At 48.1% G+C, this 19,458-nt stretch overlaps 1 protein-coding gene across 1 annotated transcript in view; it reads left to right on the top strand.

Moving 5' to 3' along the window:
* Positions 1 to 205: 205 nt before the first annotated feature.
* The window catches only part of LOC144102369 (putative sodium-dependent multivitamin transporter), a 63,402-nt gene continuing 44,149 nt past the window's right edge, over positions 206 to 19,458 (top strand). The window contains exons 1-2 of the mRNA XM_077635660.1: positions 206 to 309; positions 3,389 to 3,635. Coding sequence (XP_077491786.1) covers positions 206 to 309; positions 3,389 to 3,635 — 351 coding nt within the window. The remainder of the gene's footprint in view (positions 310 to 3,388; positions 3,636 to 19,458) is intronic.

Raw genomic sequence — 19,458 nt, 5'->3', positions numbered from 1 at the left:
CAAGAGAGAGTCTTGGACAGTGCTGTCAGAACAGTTGAAAGGAAGTTTGCATTTCATAAAGCAATCACGGGATTCAAAGGTACAAAGGTCGATCATCCATTTCCGTAGACACCAAGACAGATCCGCATTGCTTGCCTACGGGAGAAAACGTGAGGGTCGACAGAGGCGAAAGTAGTTTCATAGCGAGGAGAAAAACTACTGAGGCATGACTCTCCCCAAGAGTCTGGATGCTGCGGACTGCGCCGTGTTCGGCGTGCTCACCGCCCTTGGGTACCTGGTCGGCATCTACTTCTCCGTGGCCCGTCAACGGTGCCAGGTACGTTTCTACACAAGGATGGACTACCATCGATTCATCTCAGAAAGAACAGTACAGTTCAGCTTTTGGGACAGCGGGTTGCGTTACTTCCAAATAACGTTACTGACAGGTCGGCAGTTTTAAGATGCCGGTATTAGAGTGAGAATCCCGAAAGCTTAGTTATAAGATGATACATCTTGGAGAAGGCTGATCCCGCTCGTTTATGACCACTTTTAAAGAATTAAAATGCTTTCTAGCAGTCTTTAGTGTGCAGCAGTAAAACCATCTAACAGAACTGAACCATAAAGCCAAACGAATTAAGAGAAGCCCGAATAAATCAAAGATGGCCCTTCCAATTTAAAACAATCTAATAGTTGTTTGGTTTCTGAGGTTCAGATTTAAGTTAATTTAACAGAGGCAAAGATTTTGGTTTTTGGCTTCTGGGGAAAAGAAATGGCGCAGTATAGGTCTCACAACTTGGTGGACACCTGAAACGCGCCGTAAGGGAAGGGATAAAGGAGGGACTGAGAGAAGAAAGGAAGAGGTACTGTGGTGGAAGCCTCTGGAATAATTTCGACCATCTGGGGATCTTTAACGTGGAAAAAAGAGTCTATATTTCAGAAATGTTGACATGCCATCACCCGCCGCGGTGGCTCAGTGGGTAAGGCGCTTGTCTGATGATCCGGAGTACCCGGATTCGAACCCGACCGCGGCGGCCGCGTCTCGATGAGGGCGAAACACGAAAGGCGCCCGTGTGCGGTGCGATGTCAGTGCAGCACGTTAAACATCCCCAGGTCATCGAAATTATCCTGAATCCCTCCACTGCGGCAACTCTTTCTTCTTTCACCTCTTCTTTTACCCCTTCTCTTACGGCGTGGTTCGGGTGTCCACCGAGATATGTGAAACAGTTACTCCGTCATTTCTTTTCCTCAAAAACAAATTTTCATTTTTCATGTACTATCAGCACGGAGGCAAATGTGCGCATTGCCTGCAAGCAAAACACAATATCTGGGCTCACTACGATGTATTCAGCGATCAAAGTTATTTATCATTTTACTCAACAGATTCCTCCTCAGTAAACACAACAAATATTCGTCGAGCTGCACGTTGGAAGAATGACATAAAGGCATGTTTCCCTTAAACCCTTCTATATAGCGCGTGGAGTGCTCACAACTTGTGTCTCGTGGGCTCGAAGTTGTATTTTAAACGTGAAGAGAAGGCAAGCGTAGTAGGGGGCAGCAGAAAGTTAGGTGGATGCCTGAGATTAAGTTTGCAGGCATACGGTGGGTGCAGCTACAGATAGGACCTCGCCTCCCCGTATTTACAAACACGAATGAACATCTACGAATGAGAGTCCAAATAAGGGGTGACGATTTAAGCGCGCTGTAGATGTCAACAGGCGCCCTCGTTTCGCATATAGAGATTTTAGTGCACTCGTATACTTCAATAGTTACGAGCTTTCCAGAAAAAGGGGATCGCAGTTGGCACAGGACAACGTTAATTCAAAGTTAATGGGTGAGGCGTTCGTCCGGCAGGGGACACATTCAGGCCGACTATGATTTTCTTTCAACTCCAGCGTTAATGCAAAAGCTTTTGATCGAACCGCTTGATAACAAAGATAAAGCACAGGAGACAACACTTATTTAACGGTCTTCATCGAGAGAGAGCGTGAATAAAGAAGAAAAAAGAGGGGAAAACTTTTTTAATACGATAACAGTATAGCTGTCGTCACACTAGAACGCCGCCGATCTGCGTTGTTACGAAATGCGCTGATCGGTCGAGATAAGTCAAGTCACCTTTTGACGTCATCACAACCTGCCCAGACGGCCCACCCAGACTGGTCGAAAGAGGTCAAGTGACCCTGCGACGTGGTCACAACCTGCCCACCGGGGAAGGTGGCAACAAGGCCACCGGTTTGTAAGCAACCTTCCCAGTGTGGCAGATGGCAATTAAATTAAAGATTGTTCTAGATTAATCAAATGACCTCTGACGTCATGGAAACCTGCCCACCGGGTTGTGAACATCATATAGGTGCTAAACAGCAACCTAGATAGAGAATTGAAATCAAAAATCAGAAAAACTTTGGACTGGACACTTCAGCTCCGCCGTAAGGATATGACGCCATAATCAGTTCATGACAATACATGCGGAATTGGTCATTCTTAACTTTACATTCATACATTCCTGGGAGTCAGGACGCTACTCCTTCCGCAATAGTGCAGCGTTTAAGGAATGCGCCACCACCCTTCGATGGCAGGCGCTGCCACCGGTGGGGCTTAATGTGTGACCCAAGTTGCTCTCCCAGAGCAACCTGTCGCGATGAATCATTAATTCAACAGCCACCTGTCGCGATGGTCAGTTTGCGCACAATCCGGTGGGCAGCTTGTAAGGTTGCTGCAAGTCACGTGACCTTGGTGGCTCAAATAGGCTGCTTCTTCGGCGGGTGGTCACCTGGGCCACCATACGCCACCCTATTTTTCGCTCGCAACGCCGACGCCGGATTTTCTCCGTAGCGGGGCCTTTAGAGCTATCGCATCAGAAATGTGATATTTGCGGCACAGCATAGCGGGTGCCTGCAACTGTAGCTAACAGTCCGACTAGGGCGATTGATGGACCGACAATCGCAGAGTTTGACGCGAGCAGACGCACACACAGACGTGGCAACAGAAACTGCAAAAAATGTGAAATCGACTGCTATGGCATTCCACTGTTACTGTAACCTAAGCGCCCCGCTTTTTTTAAAAAAGCAGTGGTTCGGTTATATCATAAAATAGAAAGCTCAAGACGGGCCTGAGAAGAGCGAAGCTGCTTTACACATCCTGGAGATTCTGCAGGCAGCTGCCCGCCATGCCAGGGCGTCTTCCCCGTCAATGCGGGAATTTTTCTGATCACGAAGCAAATTTCTTGAAAAAGTGTAGAACCAATTGTGCAAGCATTCGCAATAGTGCAGGTACAGTTAAACGGGCCTTTACTGTTAGAACAAAGCCTCAGCGGATGCAGCTAGTTCTCTTCACTTTCTAGCATCCCTGCACAGAGCAGACCACTCTGCCAAAACGAGCACACTGCCTAATCGTAGGCGGCGCCCCGCGGCAGCACGGCAGGCGCCAATGCCGAGATGGAGGCGTTCCTGGGCGGCCGCAGCCTCCCAGCATCGGCCCTCACGGTATCCATCCTGGCCTCAGCGGTGAACGCCATGTCCGTGATCACCTTCTTAGGACACTTCTACGGGCACGGCTTTCACATAATTTGGCTCCTCTTCTCGATGCCGCTGTCAATGGTGGTCACATCCGTGGCGCTTGTGCCACTCCTGTACGACCTTCGGACGGTGTCCATATTTCAGGTGAGCACTCGACGAATTCGGTCGTAATTATGACTTTAATTATGTCTCACATCCCAGAAAAAGTATCTGTGCTACCGATGTGTCATGCAAGCCCTTATCACTTGGGCGAAAACTTGAATTGTAGTGAAACTAGTTAAGAGTCAAAAGAAAGCACAGTCAACAATGTGACGGAAATGGCGGCTGCAGCGTCAAGTGAAAGAAATCGGCGTGTATCAGAAAATTAACGCGAGTTGGTGCCGCCGAAATTCATAACTGGGAATTGGCACGTGCAGGGGATCAAATCCAGCATTCCTGGCCGAAAATTTCGAATATCCCTTCCCTTACTGCGCGGTTCAGGTGTCCAACGATATATGAGACGGATACTTCGCCATTTCCTTTCCCTAAAAACCAATTATTATTATTATATTGTAAAGTACTGTTATGGAAAAATTGAAGGTAATGGCCCATTCTTCCGATAAGCAGCAAAATCTTTTTCATCGTTTTTCCATCGCTCGCATCGAGTAGTTGAGACTGCACTAAGAAACAATGCGGAACGCTTTTCACGTCAGAAAAAACTTTAATAGCAAAAAATGGAAGCCTGCAATTATTATTATTAATTATTATTAATTGGTTTTTGGGGAAAGGAAATGGCGCAGTATCTGTCTCATATATCGTTGGACACCTGAACCGCGCCGTAAGGGAAGGGATAAGGGAGGGAGTGAAAGAAGAAAGGAAGAAGGAGGTGCCGTAGTGGAGGGCTCCGGAATAATTTCGACCACCTGGGGATCTTTAACGTGCACTGACATCGCACAGCACACGGGCGCCTTAGCGTTTTTCCTTCATAAAAACGCAGCCGCCGCGGTCGGGTTCGAACCCGGGAACTCCGGATCAGTAGTCGAGCGCCCTAACCACCTGCAAAAAAAGAGATCTGCGATTCTGATTCGAAGTTCCCGGGTTCGAACCCGACAGCGGCGGCTCCGTTTTTATGGAGGCAAAACACTAAGGCACCCGTGTGCTGTGCGATGTCAGTGCACGTTAAAGATACCCAGGTGGTAGAAATTATTCCGGAGCCCTCCACTACGGCACCTCTTCTTCCTTTCTTCTTTCACTCCCTCCTTTATATCTTCCCTTACGGCGCGGTTCAGGTGTCCAATGATATATATGAGACAGATACTGCGCTCTTTCCTTTCCCCAAAAACTTTATTATTATTATTAATATTATTATTATTATTATTATTATTATTATTAATATTATTATTATTATTATTATTATTATTATTATTATTATTATTATTATTATTATTATTATTATTATTATTATTATTATTATTATTATTATGATAGCCTGGAAGCAAAAATGGTTTGACGCTCGTTGTAAGCTGAGACAGCTGTGTGAAGAAGAATCCTTTGCAAAGATCTTTTTCAATGACAACTTGACTAAAGCTAACCGTGACCTGTTCTGGAAAGCAAGGACCAAGGCAAAGGCGGAGGGTTGTCACTTTTGTTTGGTGAAGGGAGGAAAAATACTTGTGAAAAAGAACGGAACAGCGTCTCTTGTTCGAATTGGTAAACAAGAAGACCTGATTGATTGATTGATTGATTGATTACAAACGTCTTTATTTCTTCAATGTTCTCCGAACATGTGGGTGGACCGCCTAGTCCGGTAGTCCACTGGCTGCTGCTGCTGCGCTGGCCCTCCCCACCAGCCAGTGCTGACGGTCAGGATCATCGCTGAGCAGAATAGCCTCCCACTGCTCCTCCGAGGGGTTGGGAATGGGGTCAACTAAGGGATTATATTGGCATGCCCACACCATATGGTAGAGGTTAGCTACTGCTCCACAATGTGGACACTGTGGAGAGTATAGTGTAGGGTACCACTGGTGTAATTTAGCTGGTGTTGGGTAGGTGTTGGTTTGTAGTCTCCTAAGGGTGTTCTCTTCTAACTTGTTGAGGGATTTGTGTGGTGTTGGGTACTCCTTTCTGGCTGTTCTGTATGGCGCAAGATTGTCAGCATACACTGCTAAGCCTATTAGGTCGCGGCACCCTTCATGGTCATCAGGGGGAGACGTCCGGTATAGAAGAGCTCGGGCATGCCTGTGGGCGGCTTCGTTTCCTCCTGGTAGTTCCAGGTGACCGGGGAACCAGATTACTGAGACCTGGTTGGGTAAGAAGACCTGAAAAACATTGTTAAAGCACTATGCCTTTTTCGTTTTGCTAACTACCCAATTTTACTTCATTTAAAACATAATTTGGATACAACTAGGATCACTATTTCATGGTTGTGAGCGTAAACATTCGAATTTTACGCAAATATTGGGAAGAGTTTTAGTTTATAGCTGAATCTGCCGCTGGATATGTGGACGTGTTTGTAGTAACTGAAATCAATGTTTCTCAGGCGTGCATTGATTCATTTACTTTGCAAGGTTTTTCTGCCCATTATATTACCCGAAATGGACATCGTGGCGGTAGTATTGCTGTTTTTGTGAGCGACAACTGTGCTATTTCACCTGTAGATGCATCTTTTGAGCATGCTGAGTCCCTAATGCTCAAAATCAGTAAAGAGACATTTTCTGTGCACCTGTTATCTCTTTATCGACCGCCCTCCTCCAGCCTTTCACGATTTCTTATTGAGCCTGAAGAAACTTTGCTGCGTTGGAGTGCCGTGGATCACTTCTGTTTGACTGGTGACCTTGATATTAACATTTTATGCCCTACGAAAGTACCATTTTGTGATTACCTATCGAGGTTGTCTGCTTATGGCCTAGAATGCACAATTGGAGCTCCTACTAGAGTGGAATTAGTTAATAACCACTAGTACAGTTGTGCCTAGATCACAAATCGGTTAGTGCTCCTGATTGGTCATTTCGGTCGTGTACGATTTTACAAAGGTTGGCCGACCACTATTTCGTGTCATGCCGTCTTGCTTTACAGGACGCTCCTGGAACCCTTGATACGGTCACTGGTTTGGTCAACGCGAATCACTCCCCATTGTCAATCAGTCCAAGCTTGATAACCTTATCGCTTCATTTTATTGGGCATCGCTAACTAAGGAAGTTTCAGCTGGCAAGGTCTATGAAAAGTTTTGTATGCGGCTGAAAAACTTTGAATTACAGTGCACTCGGGTGGTAACTAACACAGTCAGAAAGGGTCACTGCTGGATGAGGCCGGACATTCTTAATGCAATATCGTATAGAGATAGTTTGTGGAAACAGTGCAAAAGAAGTCCAGAAAATCTAGCTCTGCGTTCAGAAGTCAAGTCAGCAAGAAACAGGGTTGTCGCCCTTTTACGCGGCGCCAAGCGCCGTTACTTCTTTTCTAAATTCCAGCAATCTTCAAATAATGTGAGCAAAACTTGGTTTTTGGTAAATTATCTCAGAGGTATGAATTCTAATAAATGTTCTGTTTTCGAATCTTTTTGTCAGCCTCCGCCAGCAGTAGCTGATGCGTTCAACAAACACTTTGTAAAAGCGTCGCAAAGTGCGCTTACTCCAACTACTAGCTCTAGTTCGTTAATGCAGTCCATACCTGCGTCCGCTTTTCTTCCTAGGATCTTGAGGTGTGATATGGAAGGGATTCTTTTCAGTTTCCGCCCAACCAAGCATACTGGATATGATGGAATACCATTACGCATCCTTCGCAGAAATTTTAATGTTCTGGCAGATATTCTCCTTTGCATACTGAATGGTTCTTTGGAGGGCGACGAAATTCCTGAACGCCTGAAAACTGCAGTTGTTTTACCCCTACACAAGTCAGGACATAAAGATAAGATTGAAAACTATCGGCCAATTTCTATCCTACCTGTAATTGCCCAGGTTTTGGAAAAATTTCTTTTTGGCACTATGTCTTCTTTTCTTAACAAATTTTCTGTACTAAATGGTCGCCAGTTTTTCTTTGTCTCTGGGCGCGGTACTCTTGCCCTTCTCGGAAAATTTTCGGATGAACTGTTGTCAGCGTTTGTTCAGAACCTTTTCACGTGCGCTCTCTTCTTAGATGCAGCGAAAGCATTTCACTCTTAACCATCAAATCTTGTTAGGCAAGCTGTATTTGTCAGGATTCCGCGGGCCTTTTTACCACATTCTCGAAGACTACCTAAGAAATTGTCATCAAGTGGTCGCTACCGGTGATAAGGGCGTTTTCAGTCGTAAATTGCCACTAAATGCGGGTGTGCCTCAGGGGTCAATTTTATCTTCATTGTTGTTTAACATTTTTGTGATTGACTTCCCTTTGGCTATTTCAAATTATTTAGTGTTCTAATATGCTGATGACACAGCGTTACTGCCAGAGCATATATCCTACAAATTGACCTCTGATTTGTTGCAAAATGACATTTACAATGCAATGCGCTGGTTTGCTGACAATGGAATTGCTGTCAACGCACAAAAAACACAGCTCGTCTGTTTTCGTTCTCCACCAAAGACAACTGTTATTAACATTCCTATTTACTTGCATATTTCGAACTGTTTATTGTAAATGTTCACCTGTTGAATATGTGGAATGTGTTAAGTATTTAGGAGTGTCTTTGGACAGTAGGTTAACCTGGCATTACCATCTATCTAATGTTTGTTGTGAATTGAGGTCAATGGCATGTTTGTTGTTTAATATTAAATGTTTTGTTTTTATCTGTAAAAAAACGATTGTACATGCTTTGGCGTACAGTGTGTTAAAATACGGAATTACCATCTTTGCCTTTTGCACGGATCGTTGGGTGTGTAGGATCGACAGAATTTTAAAGAATATTCCTAAAAACGTTGCGCACAACGCACGGATTTTGTCAGCTGAAAATATCTTCCGTGAACTAAGGCTCCCAAACTTCGTATCCTTATTCATTGATACTGTTGTCCTCAAGCTCTATTGCTACAGTGAATTTAAACAGGAAACTACCCCGATGCGACAACTTAGAAAACATAACCGTTACATTGTTCCTCGGTCCAACACGAGGAATGGTGCGGCCAGGCGTTGCGCTTATGTTCCGACTACCCTCAGCAAACTGCCAGCTGAAATATTTAAGGCAAGCTCTAGAAGCAAACTCAAGAGACTTGCTGAAGAATGAATGAAAAAATTAGCTTTAGGATTGCTGCAATATGTTTCGCCTTATTAGACTTTGCGCCTTTATAATCTTTTCTGTGTTTCGAATCAACTTACTAATATTCAGTGTGCTCTATTTCATGTTCATTATTATTTTGCTTTCTTCTCCTATATACATACGCATGAGTCATACTTTTCTGTCACTATGTATTTTTTTAGGCAGTCCTACAAGCCATTTTAAGGCTTAGACCGCCCTGTCTCTCCTGTATTTGCTACCGACGGTGACAAAAAAAATTATTATTATTGTTTTTTTATTATTATTATTATTATTATTATTATTATTATTATTATTATTATTATTATTATTATTATTATTATTATTATTATTATTATTATTAATATTATTATTATTATTATTATTATTATTATTATTATTATTATTATTATTATTATTATTATTATTATTATTATTATTATTAAGTTGATCCCGCCGCGGTGGCTCAGTGGTTAACGCGCTCGGCTACTCATCCGGAGTACCCGGCTACGAACCCGACCGCGGCGGCCGCGTTTAGATGATGGAGAAACGGTGGTGGTAGTGGTTTTATTAAAAATAATAGTAAAAAGAAAGGAAAAGATTTTTGCTAGCCCCGGCATCTGCCATCGATACTGAAGCACCTGAGCTGGGGCAGCGGAAATAAAGGATAGCAGGCAGAATGGAGAAATGAAAAGAAAGAGGTGAGGGGACAGGAAGAGAGGATAGGGGGAGAAGTAATATGTACAAACTATTTACACAATAAGAAATGTGTCCAGGTTGTGCGCGTGATTAGTTCATTTTAGAGGAATTAAATCACATACCCGCACATCACTGTGTTGGCTACAACTAGAGTGGGCCGTCCAGTTATTAATCGTTCAAGGTAGCACTCGCGGAGCGTTCGGTCACTGCGTGTAACTACCTGACAGAGAACAGACTGGACGTCAAGCTCGTGTGTTCGAGGAATGCACAGAGGCTCACCAAAGTTCGCTCACTAGTGCGCGCACTACCCTGCGGCCACAATAGCGTCTTGATGGAGTCTGGTAGTATGCCCTGCGCCCTATAGGCCGCGAGCATATCGCGACGAGCATCGGCGAACGCGGCACAGTGAAGGAGCAGGCGTTCTAGTGTTTCCACTGCACCGCATCCGTCACACACATCACTCCTCACGATTCCGTGACGCACCCGTCGTTCCCCAGGCCACACGCAGCCAATGCGCGCGCGGAGGATCATTGCACGTTGTGACCGTGTAAGTGCGCGACAGCCGGTGACACTGTCGATGCGCTCACCTCCCGCGATGCGTGGGTCGGGGTGCTGCTTTCGGAGATGGTCGTGAATGGCCGCACGCCCGTCCTCCAGCGCAAGGGGCAGATCGCTGGCAGGTAGTTGGTGTGCAGCGGTCGCGAGGTCGTCAGCTTCTTCGTTGCCGGCGATGCCGCAGTGACCGGGCACCAACTGTGCACGCACGGCACAACCTCTCTGCGCGAGGCGCTCGATGCGCGAGCGAATTTCCCGCACTAGTGGGGTACCGCGGCCGTTAGATTGCAGGCGGCTGAGGTTGGCGCGGGAGTCGCAGAGCAGAGCACTCCTGGGCAGCTAAGGGCCGAGGGTGAGGAGCAGGTCCAGCCCGAGCCGGATCCCCATCAACTCCGCCGTGGTGGAGGAGCCCAGGAAGGCTGCGTGTTGCTGGCTGTGCAGTCGCAGGGCGGGGATGGTGGCCGCCGCAGCAAGGGAGCAGCTGTCGCGGGCGACTGAGCCGTCGGTGTACACGAGGAGATGGCGCTCCTCGTGTATGACGGCTCTGGCCAGCTGCTGCACAGCACAGAGGGGTGTCCTCCGCTTTCACGCGATGCCGACGATCTCTCGCTGTACCTCTTAGGCCGCAGGCCAGGGCGCGCAGGAGCCGTAGGGGGGTAGGCCTTGGGTCAATTGCTCATACTCGAGCAGCGCCGCGCCCATTCGTGAGCGCGGGTGCGAGCGCATACGCTGCAGCAGCGAGCCGCCGTCTGGTGCGCGGTGAAGCCGGTCGATGTGATTCAATGCCCTGCGCGCTGCTTGGAGGTCAAGTGGCCACGCTCCTGCCTCGGCCAACGTTGCGGCGCACTGCGAGTTTTTGGGCAGGCCTAGGCACACGCGCAGGGACTTGCGGTGCTGAAGCTCGAGTTTCTTCCAGCACGGCTTGCGCACCGTGACCAGCGGCAACGCATAGAGCCCCGCCCCCAAAGCTGCGGCATTGTATAGCCGCAGCGCGGCTTGCTGGGAGATGCCCTGCCTCGAGCGGTGAGCTTGTGCACGGCGGCGGTGATCCTCTTCATCTGCAGACAGGCCTTGGTCGCCGCGGGGCGGAAGGAAAGGCGCCAGTCTATGTCCAGCCCAAGGTACCGCACCGATTTACGCCAAGGAATCGGAATCCCATCCAGTGACAGTGGTGCAAGATGCGCGCGCGAGCGCGAAACGCAGGCCATGGCCACCGATTTGTCCGCGCTCAGCGACAGACCAAGGCCACGCAAGCTGACATGGATTGCGGTCAGAGCTCCCTGAAGACACCCCCGCACGCGGAACGCTTCGCCCGATGGTCTCCGGCACCACAGAGCTATGTCGTCTGCATATATGGACATGTACACATGGTGTCGGCCGCTCGTGGGGAGGGAGGCCGGCACCACCGACATGGCCACATTAAAGAGAAATGGTGATAAGACAGAGCCCTGCGGCACGCCCATGTCCACCGGGCGAGGCTTGGAGAGCTTACCACCTACTCGTACGCGCATGGTGCGCCCGCTCAGGAAGCCATGAACGTATCGCAAAAGGCGCCCGCTCACACCAGCCCCCTCAAGCACCGCGAGAATTGGTGCGCGGTGAACGTTGCCAAAAGCGCCCGAGACATCCAGTAGTAGCAGCAGCGCAACCTGGCCTGCCGCCCTGGCATGCTCCAGTGCTGTAACAACGTCCGATATAGAATCAGCCGTGCACCGCATCCCACGGAAACCCGTCTGCCGCCCGTCAAAAAAATCAGCCTCCGCAGCCCGCTCGTTGAGACGCTGCAATGCCATATGCTCCATGAGCTTACCTGCCGCCGATGTTAATGCCACTGGCCCGTATCCGCTCAGCTCCGTAGGTGGGCGCCCTGCCTTTCGGATGGGACAAACGACAGCGGTTCGCTATTCCTCCGGTAGCTCCCCGCGTTCCCACACCAGGTTGATCTGCTGCAGAAGGATCTGTCGCTGCTGCGCATCCAGCTTTCGCAGCATCTGGTAAGTGCACAAACGCAAAGGCGCCCATGTGCTGAGCGATGTCAGTGCACATTAAAGATTCCCAGGAGGTCGAAATTATTCCGGAGCCCTCCACTACGGCACTCTATTTTATCTCTTCCGTTACTGCGCGCTTCAGGTGTCCGCCGAAATGTGAGAGACAGATATTGCGCCATTTCCATTCGCCAAAAAGCCAATTTTTAATTTTCGATTTCGAACTGCGAAGAACAGAAACGCTAACCCAGTACGCTACCGCGTCACACCCTCATGGGGGAGCTTAGTTGTTCTCTCCAATTTTCTTTAATCTCCTCCACACCGTACTCCAAGCCGTGCTGCTGTTAGAGCACCAAGTCAGCGCAATTTCGAGGCTGAAAAAGCGCGAGTTCAGAGCCCGTTGCGGTAGGAGCAGTCCTTCAGAATAAGGATTTTTTGCCAAAGGCGGCGTCACGCGCATTAATCTGTCCCCGTAAACTTAACAGCGAAGACACAGAAAGTAAACCGCGCGTGAAGTGAGGTAGCAACTGGGGAAACTAGCACTCCCGGAAGAGAGAACTACTACTTTGCGTGTGTCCACGGTTGGGATTCGTATCCGTCAGATCAGGAAGAATAAGTCGTCTACGAAAGAAGTCGTAGCCAATACGATGACAAGGCCGGAAGTGCGTTAATCAGTCCGGAGATTCTTCTCAATTTGTGCATGCATGCGTGCGTGCGTGTGGATGGATGGCAACAACTTTATTAGATGAACAAAAAAAAGAAATCTAACAGGGTGGTTCCCTTTGAGCTTCATATAGAGCACGATCCACCAGCCATTTCCGGCCGGCGGGCGGAGCGATCCGTAAAGCAGCCTCCCAGGAAGAGTGGTGCCCTCCACTACTGCACCTCTCCCTTGCTTTCTTCTCCCACTCCCTCGTTTATCCCTTCCCTTACGACACAGTTCAGGTGTCCGCCGCTATGTATGACAAATACTGCGCCATTTCCGTTCCCCAAAAACCCCAATTTTCAAAGCGGCTGCGTTTTTATGGAGGAAAAACGCTAAGGCACCCGTGTGATGTGCGATGCCAGCGCACGTTAAAGACTCCAGGTGGTCGAATTCATTCCGGAGCCCTCCAGTACGGCACGTCTTTCTTCCTTCTCTTCTCTTACTCCCTCCCTTATAACTTCCCTTACGGCGCGGTTCAGGTGTCCAAAGGTATATGAGATAGATACTGAGCCATTTCCTTTATCCAAAAAGATATTATTATTATTATTATTATTATTATCATTATTCTTGTTTTTATTTTGCTATATGCTGTACTTAACTGTTATCGGTCGTTCTTGTGTTCATTCTCCTTGTTTTTTGTTTCATTAGTTATTTATATGTCTGTTGCCTGTTCTAGCTGTTTTCATTTACCGCTGCTCTCGCTGTTTTCTTGTTTTCGCTTTTTTGCTTCGTGCTTGCTGTCACGCCTAGTTTATGTGTCTTTTTTTTTCTATCGCCTTGACTGCTGCATTACCTCCCCTGAGTGTCTTCCTTTGCGGTGAAATAAATTTACATTTTGTGCGTGTGAATGGTGTACCAGCACCAAGACCTTTGGGTTCTTCCTGGGAACCGAAAAATAAAGATTTATTATTATTATTTTTGTTATTATTATTATTATTATTATTATTATTATTATTATTATTATTATTATTATTATTATTATTATTATTATTATTATTATTATTATTATTATTATAAGCAGCCTCCAAAGAAGAATGAGTGGGATGCGGGATGCGGGTACTGTCCATGGGGAAGGGCATTCCCACAGGTAGTGCATAAGTGTGGGTATGGGTGCGCCGCAGGTGTTACAATGAAGCGCGGGAGGGCGGGGAAGCTGACGTGAAAGCATGAGAGACGGCAAGGTGAAATAAAGCAGCTCGTCGGTAATTGTCGCCATGTGGCGCAGGATAAGGGCGACAAGGTACTGGGGGGTGGTGGCAGTGTCATGCGGCTGATTTTGTAGAAAGCCGTGATTTGATGGTATGTAGAGAAGTCCGATGTGTATGGATGGAACGAAACAACTTTTATTAGACGAAATAAGAATCTTCCAGGGTGGTCCCCTACAGGTCCAGGAGTCCACAAGCTTGCGCTTCACATAAAGCCCGATCCACCAGCAATTTTGTAAGGTTTTGCGCGGGGTTGGGTGCCTGATCGTTCGCGGTCCGGGAGAAGAATTCTCGGGCCAGAGCATGAACGCGCTCATTACCGGGGATCGAGGCTAGCCCAGGAATCCACGACAGAGTACCCGCTCGGTCGAGAGAGGTGGCTCTGACAAGAATATGGTGTGCGGCCGGCATCGCCGCGCCCTTTAGGTTGTGTCTGTATGCGGCCTGGGAATCTGCAAGTTCCGTGTGTTGCGACAGCAAGAACCCAGATACAGATAATGATTAGATAAACCAAGCACCAGGACTTCTCTCTCCACCTGACTCCGAAGGCGCCCGTGTGCTGTGCGATGCCGGTGCACGTTTGGGATCCCAGGGTGGTGCTGCTGCTGTTGCTGATAGGAAGAAAAGTGCCCGGGCCTGCCTACTGGCTCAAGCCGAACCACGCTCGCTGCCGCACGCTGAAAGTAGTATAGTAGGACAGTGCTGAAGTAGGATAGTATGGCGCTCGGCTACTGATCCTGAGTTCCTGGATTCGATCCCGACCGCAGCGGCTGCGTTTTTATGGAGGCGAAATGCAAAGGCGTCCGTGTGCTGCGCGATGTCAGTGCACGTTAAAGATCCCCAGGTGGTAGAAATTATTCCGGGGCCCTCTGCTACGGGACCTAATTTTTGAAGCGAAAAGCTTCACTAAGCTATTCAACACCGCGCTTCGCGCGAGCCGGCGTATGTCGGAGCACGAGTGACGTCACGCACGGCGCAGGTGGCCGCCGCCGACTCCGTCGCCTGACCTTTCGCAGCTGCCGCGCGTTACTCGCTCGCTCCCTAGTCATTACTGCGCATGCGCCACTAGTAGCACCGAGCCACAGGTGTTCCGCCGCTGCACGGCGCCGCGCCTTTCCTCGAAATCCAACTTTCAATTTTCAGTTTTCTATTATTTTTTCTTCTTTCCCTCCTTTATCCCTTCCTTTACGGCGCGGTTCGGGTGTCCACCGAGAGAGAGAGAGAAATTTTATTGTTGGAGAGGAAGTCGGGGCATGCCCCTGGGTCTCCGCACGACCCCGCTGCACTCAAGTGTTTATGTCCCTAAGGTCCATAACACTGGCAGCCCGGCCGGTGGCGATTGTCTGCACGGCCGGGTCCTCCGAGTGCAGCAGGGTCTCCCAGTCCTCCCAGGTCTTGAGGTCCTCTAGGCCGAGCGGGGGAGGGTCCACCGGGCAGAGGGAGAAGATGTGGAGGGAAGAGGCGAATGGTTCTGGGCACAAGGTCGGACATCCACCGAGATATGTGAGATAGTTACTGTGCCATTTCTTTTCCTCAAAAACCAAACAAAACAAGTGAGCCGACGGCGATCATAGAGTTCATTGGCGTTGCCAACTTTGCAATGGCCGTTCATTTTCACGAAAGAAAAGGCGCAAAAACGGCTCCGTGGGCCAGTGGAGACCGCCGCCACATGTTTCAAAGCACGAATGAGGCGTCCACATATCCAGGGAGCCAGTTGTGGGCCCTTCCTTTCCTCAAAGCCATCGCCGTCTAGAAAACTCTCAACGCCAACGAACACAGTGAACGCCGGCATCTTTCGCTTTGTATATCCTGGATTAGCTGAGCTAATTCACTTTATTTTTCCTTTCTTCTTTCACTCTCTTCTTCATCTCTTCCCTTACGGCGCGGTTCAGGAGTCCAACGATATATGAGACAGATACTTCGCCATTTCCTTTCCCCAAAACAAAATATTTATTTATTTATTTATTTATTATATTGGTTCTTATAGTGATTTCTTTCAATAAATGAGCAAAGTGTGTTGATAAACTGATTCCCGCTGCTTTCTCCAGAAATACCCGGTGATTTAAACAGCGGATACCAAAGGGATGAAGCGCAGTCTGGTGCTGCAGACAGTCAGGTGGAATTATGACGCAGAGAAAGATCTGTGGAGATGACGGGACCGCGGCGATAGAAAGCGCGAGTAACTGTGTACCACCAAGAAATACCTTAATCCTGCAGTTAGGTTATACTAGTTTGGATTGGTTAGGTTATACTAGTTTGGATTGGATTGGATGTGGGGCTTGTCCCTTTATAACGGGCGGACATTACACCAAAGTCCTAGCCAGCTTTGAGACACTACGGCGGAGTCTGTCCCGCCGTGTCATCACCACCACCTATCATTTGAGAGTATTCCAATTTTCAAGGCGGCGTTTTGCCGTTTCGACCGCCCTGGCCTTGGAAATGGCTTTTTGTTCGTTCACCTCGCTGTCGGTCGCAATGCCCTCTGTTGGTTGAGCTGCGTCATGATGATAATGACGATGATGGTTAATCTTCACGCAGCAGTCGAGACTCGCTGACTGCTTGTATATTAGGTGCTGCCAGCATGATGAGACGCGAAGATATAGAGATGGAAACATACTTTCGCCGGTAGATGTCTGGGGGTCCTGGTTCCCAACGTGGCGCCAAACGCCATGACTTGCACACGGTAAACAGCATACTTAATTCCTACTCTTCGATACATAATTACATTCGAGTAATACTCTTACAAGGCGAAGATGGGCCACTTGCCAATTTCCATGGTGTAAGAAATATTTAGGTGTTGACAATCCGCCGAACAGTAGGCTCAGATATAGTTCGATTCTCCTCACTCCTCTTTGGAAGAGAAAAGATGGCGCCACAAGAGTACCCGTCAAGCCGCAGAGCTGGAGCCGCCGTACTGCAGTTGTTGCGGGATCGTTCGATGCCTCAGCGTGTACGTTTGCTTGTTAAAGTGCGGCAAAACACAGAATGACTGCAACTGTCATCGATACCGGGTCGAGACCCTCTTAACCCATTACAGCATTTGCGTCATACCCTTAACGCGAAGCATTGTGTCCCCTCCAATTTTTGCTTCAAAACATTTAAAAATTTGCGCGAGACATTCTTCAACATTGCAATGTCATTTTTGAATTTTAATTATTTTTCAATGGACGACTGCGCTGTAACCAGCTATCAAAACGTCGTTTGTAAGTCAGGGTAGCCTCCAAGCAGAGTGATGAATTAGTTCCTTTTAGCGGAAAACGAGACCATTACAAATGTTTACAGGAGCTTCAAGGATGCCTACAGAGAGTTGGCAGTGTATAAAACAATGGTGCGAGGTTGGACGAAGCGTCTGTCACCACGAGCACGAGGGCAAAGAAGTCTGATCTCTCGCGCACCGGCCGCTCGCAGATAGCTCTGACGCCTGCAACTTTAAAACGTGCGAACACTCTTAGTCGAACTGTTCGACAAATTGAAATCAAACAATTCGCTGAACAACTTGACACATTTCTTGGTAGCCCCGACGCATCTGTCTATAGTTAGGCTACCTAAAGGTCGGGTCCGCTGGGTTCATCGCAGCCTAACAGAGGGCCATAAGCAGCAAAGAAGGAACACCTATTGAAAAAATATTGGTTTTGGGGGAAAGGAAATGGCACAGTATCTCTCTCACATATCGGTGGACGCCTGAACCGCGTCGTAAGGGAAGGGTTAAAGGAGGCAGTAAAAGAGGAAAGGAAGAAAGGGGTGCCGTAGTGGAGGGCTCCTGAATAATTTCGACCACCTGGGGATCTTTAATGTGCACTGACATCGCACAGCACACAGGCGCCTTAGCGTTTCGCCTCCATCGAAACGCGGCCGCCGCGGTCGGGTTAGAACCCGTGAACTCCGGATCAGTAGCCGTGTGCGCTAACCACTGAGCCACCGCGGCAGGTTAAACATCTATGCCGATTCGCTTTCTCGTTTTGAGGCTAATGGTGACAGTTTTCGAGCGTATAGCTCTTGAGGCGGATTCACACTGGCGAGTCGAAAACGTCGCACGACCAACTTCGCGCAATTAGTTACGGTTTCTGAAGCACTAGGAAAGCGGGGAGGGAGCGTAGCCAATCGATTTAAACCGGTCGCACAACCTCCGCGACTCGCCAGTGTGAGTCCGCCTTTAGTCGCCCGTTCCTGCGTTCCGCGTCGTAGTCGTCGGCGTTTGTGGCGTAACACGCCACCTCACAGGTGGCTTGTGTAGACGTATGACAAATGGCGTGTTGGTAGGTAGTAGCAGAGCGAAACGCCACCTGCTACGACGAAAGCGGTGGAATGGACAACCGGAAGGTGGCTTCCACGGGAAGATCACGGAGGGTTGCCAAGCAGCTTAACACGCCACCTGCCAATTGTGGCAGGTGGCGTGACAATACGTGAAGAGGTGCGCTAAAATTTCGCATTATCGACTATCGTAATCGTGCGTCTGTTTTTCTGTCATCATCATTTTTTTCTCGAAAAATGTCAGAGGTGATGAAACATGAGTTCATAACTTCAAACCTGAAATAAAACTGGAATTCCTGAAGTGTCACCACACAACTTCACCACGGGAAATAGAAATGCAAAACAGCACCCTCCGTTTGAAAACTCATGGCAAACTCAGGACCCTGAGGGACCCTTACCGACCCTTACCCTTGAGGGACCCTTGAGGACCCTTACCGACGTATTCTCTCATAGTGAAACGATCGACTTCGCAGCCTACTCCAAGACTGTTAGGAAACTCAACAAAATGATTCATGCGTGTTCGTCGCTGCAAAAATGTGACCAATCGTTTGCTTCTCCACAAAAACGCGAGGCCACACATAAGCCTGCGCACCCGAGAGGCGATCACAAAACTTCAGTGCACTCTTCGTCCTCCACCGTACAGCTTGGACCTCGCATCTTCTGACTGCCATCTTTTTGACCCACTGAAGGATGGACTACAGAAACTATAAATAAGTCATCAATGAAGTAATATCCTTGCTGAGACACAGACCAGTAGAGTGGCGCCATTAGGGAAAACAAGTTTTTTCTAATTAGCTGGCATAAGTCCATAGATTTCATCGGAGATTACGTAGAAAAATATGGCCTAAATATCGCCTAAATATGGTTAAATAATCGGGGAAAAATATGATGCATTTAAATCCAGAATACCAAAGTCTTGCTTTGTGAAAACAAATGCCTTGTATTACTTATAGAATTACCACTACTTATGCAGCTGTGAACTGGACTTAGTGGATGTATCTTCAGAAGAATGCGCAGTAGGCCTGCTTAAATGACTACATTGCCCTTAATACTGTTCTGTCAAGAAATGCTCCACCAAGCGCGTACGATAGTCGTGCTAATTATCCAGCTGCATATTTGGTACAAACGTTGCCGGCACATTTCATGTCTTTTATACCACCGTGTTTTGTGCCACCGAAATGTACTGGGGGTGCAAACTGCTGGAGGCTATGGTATGGCCAACCGATATTAACTGCCGCGATACCGTACTATCTCGCATCTTGTGTGTCTACGTAAGCGGTTCTTCGGAACTTAAAGCGTGATTCACATTTTGAAGATGTGTGTGTGGGGGGGGGGGGGGAGGGGGGAGGATCCAGACCACCAGCAGCACCCGCAATTAATTCTG

This window comes from Amblyomma americanum, chromosome 8 (assembly GCF_052857255.1).
Source record: "Amblyomma americanum isolate KBUSLIRL-KWMA chromosome 8, ASM5285725v1, whole genome shotgun sequence".
Lineage (NCBI taxonomy): Eukaryota > Metazoa > Arthropoda > Arachnida > Ixodida > Ixodidae > Amblyomma > Amblyomma americanum.
Note: the sequence above shows the minus strand (reverse complement) of the source record. Positions and strands in the feature narration are given on the sequence as shown.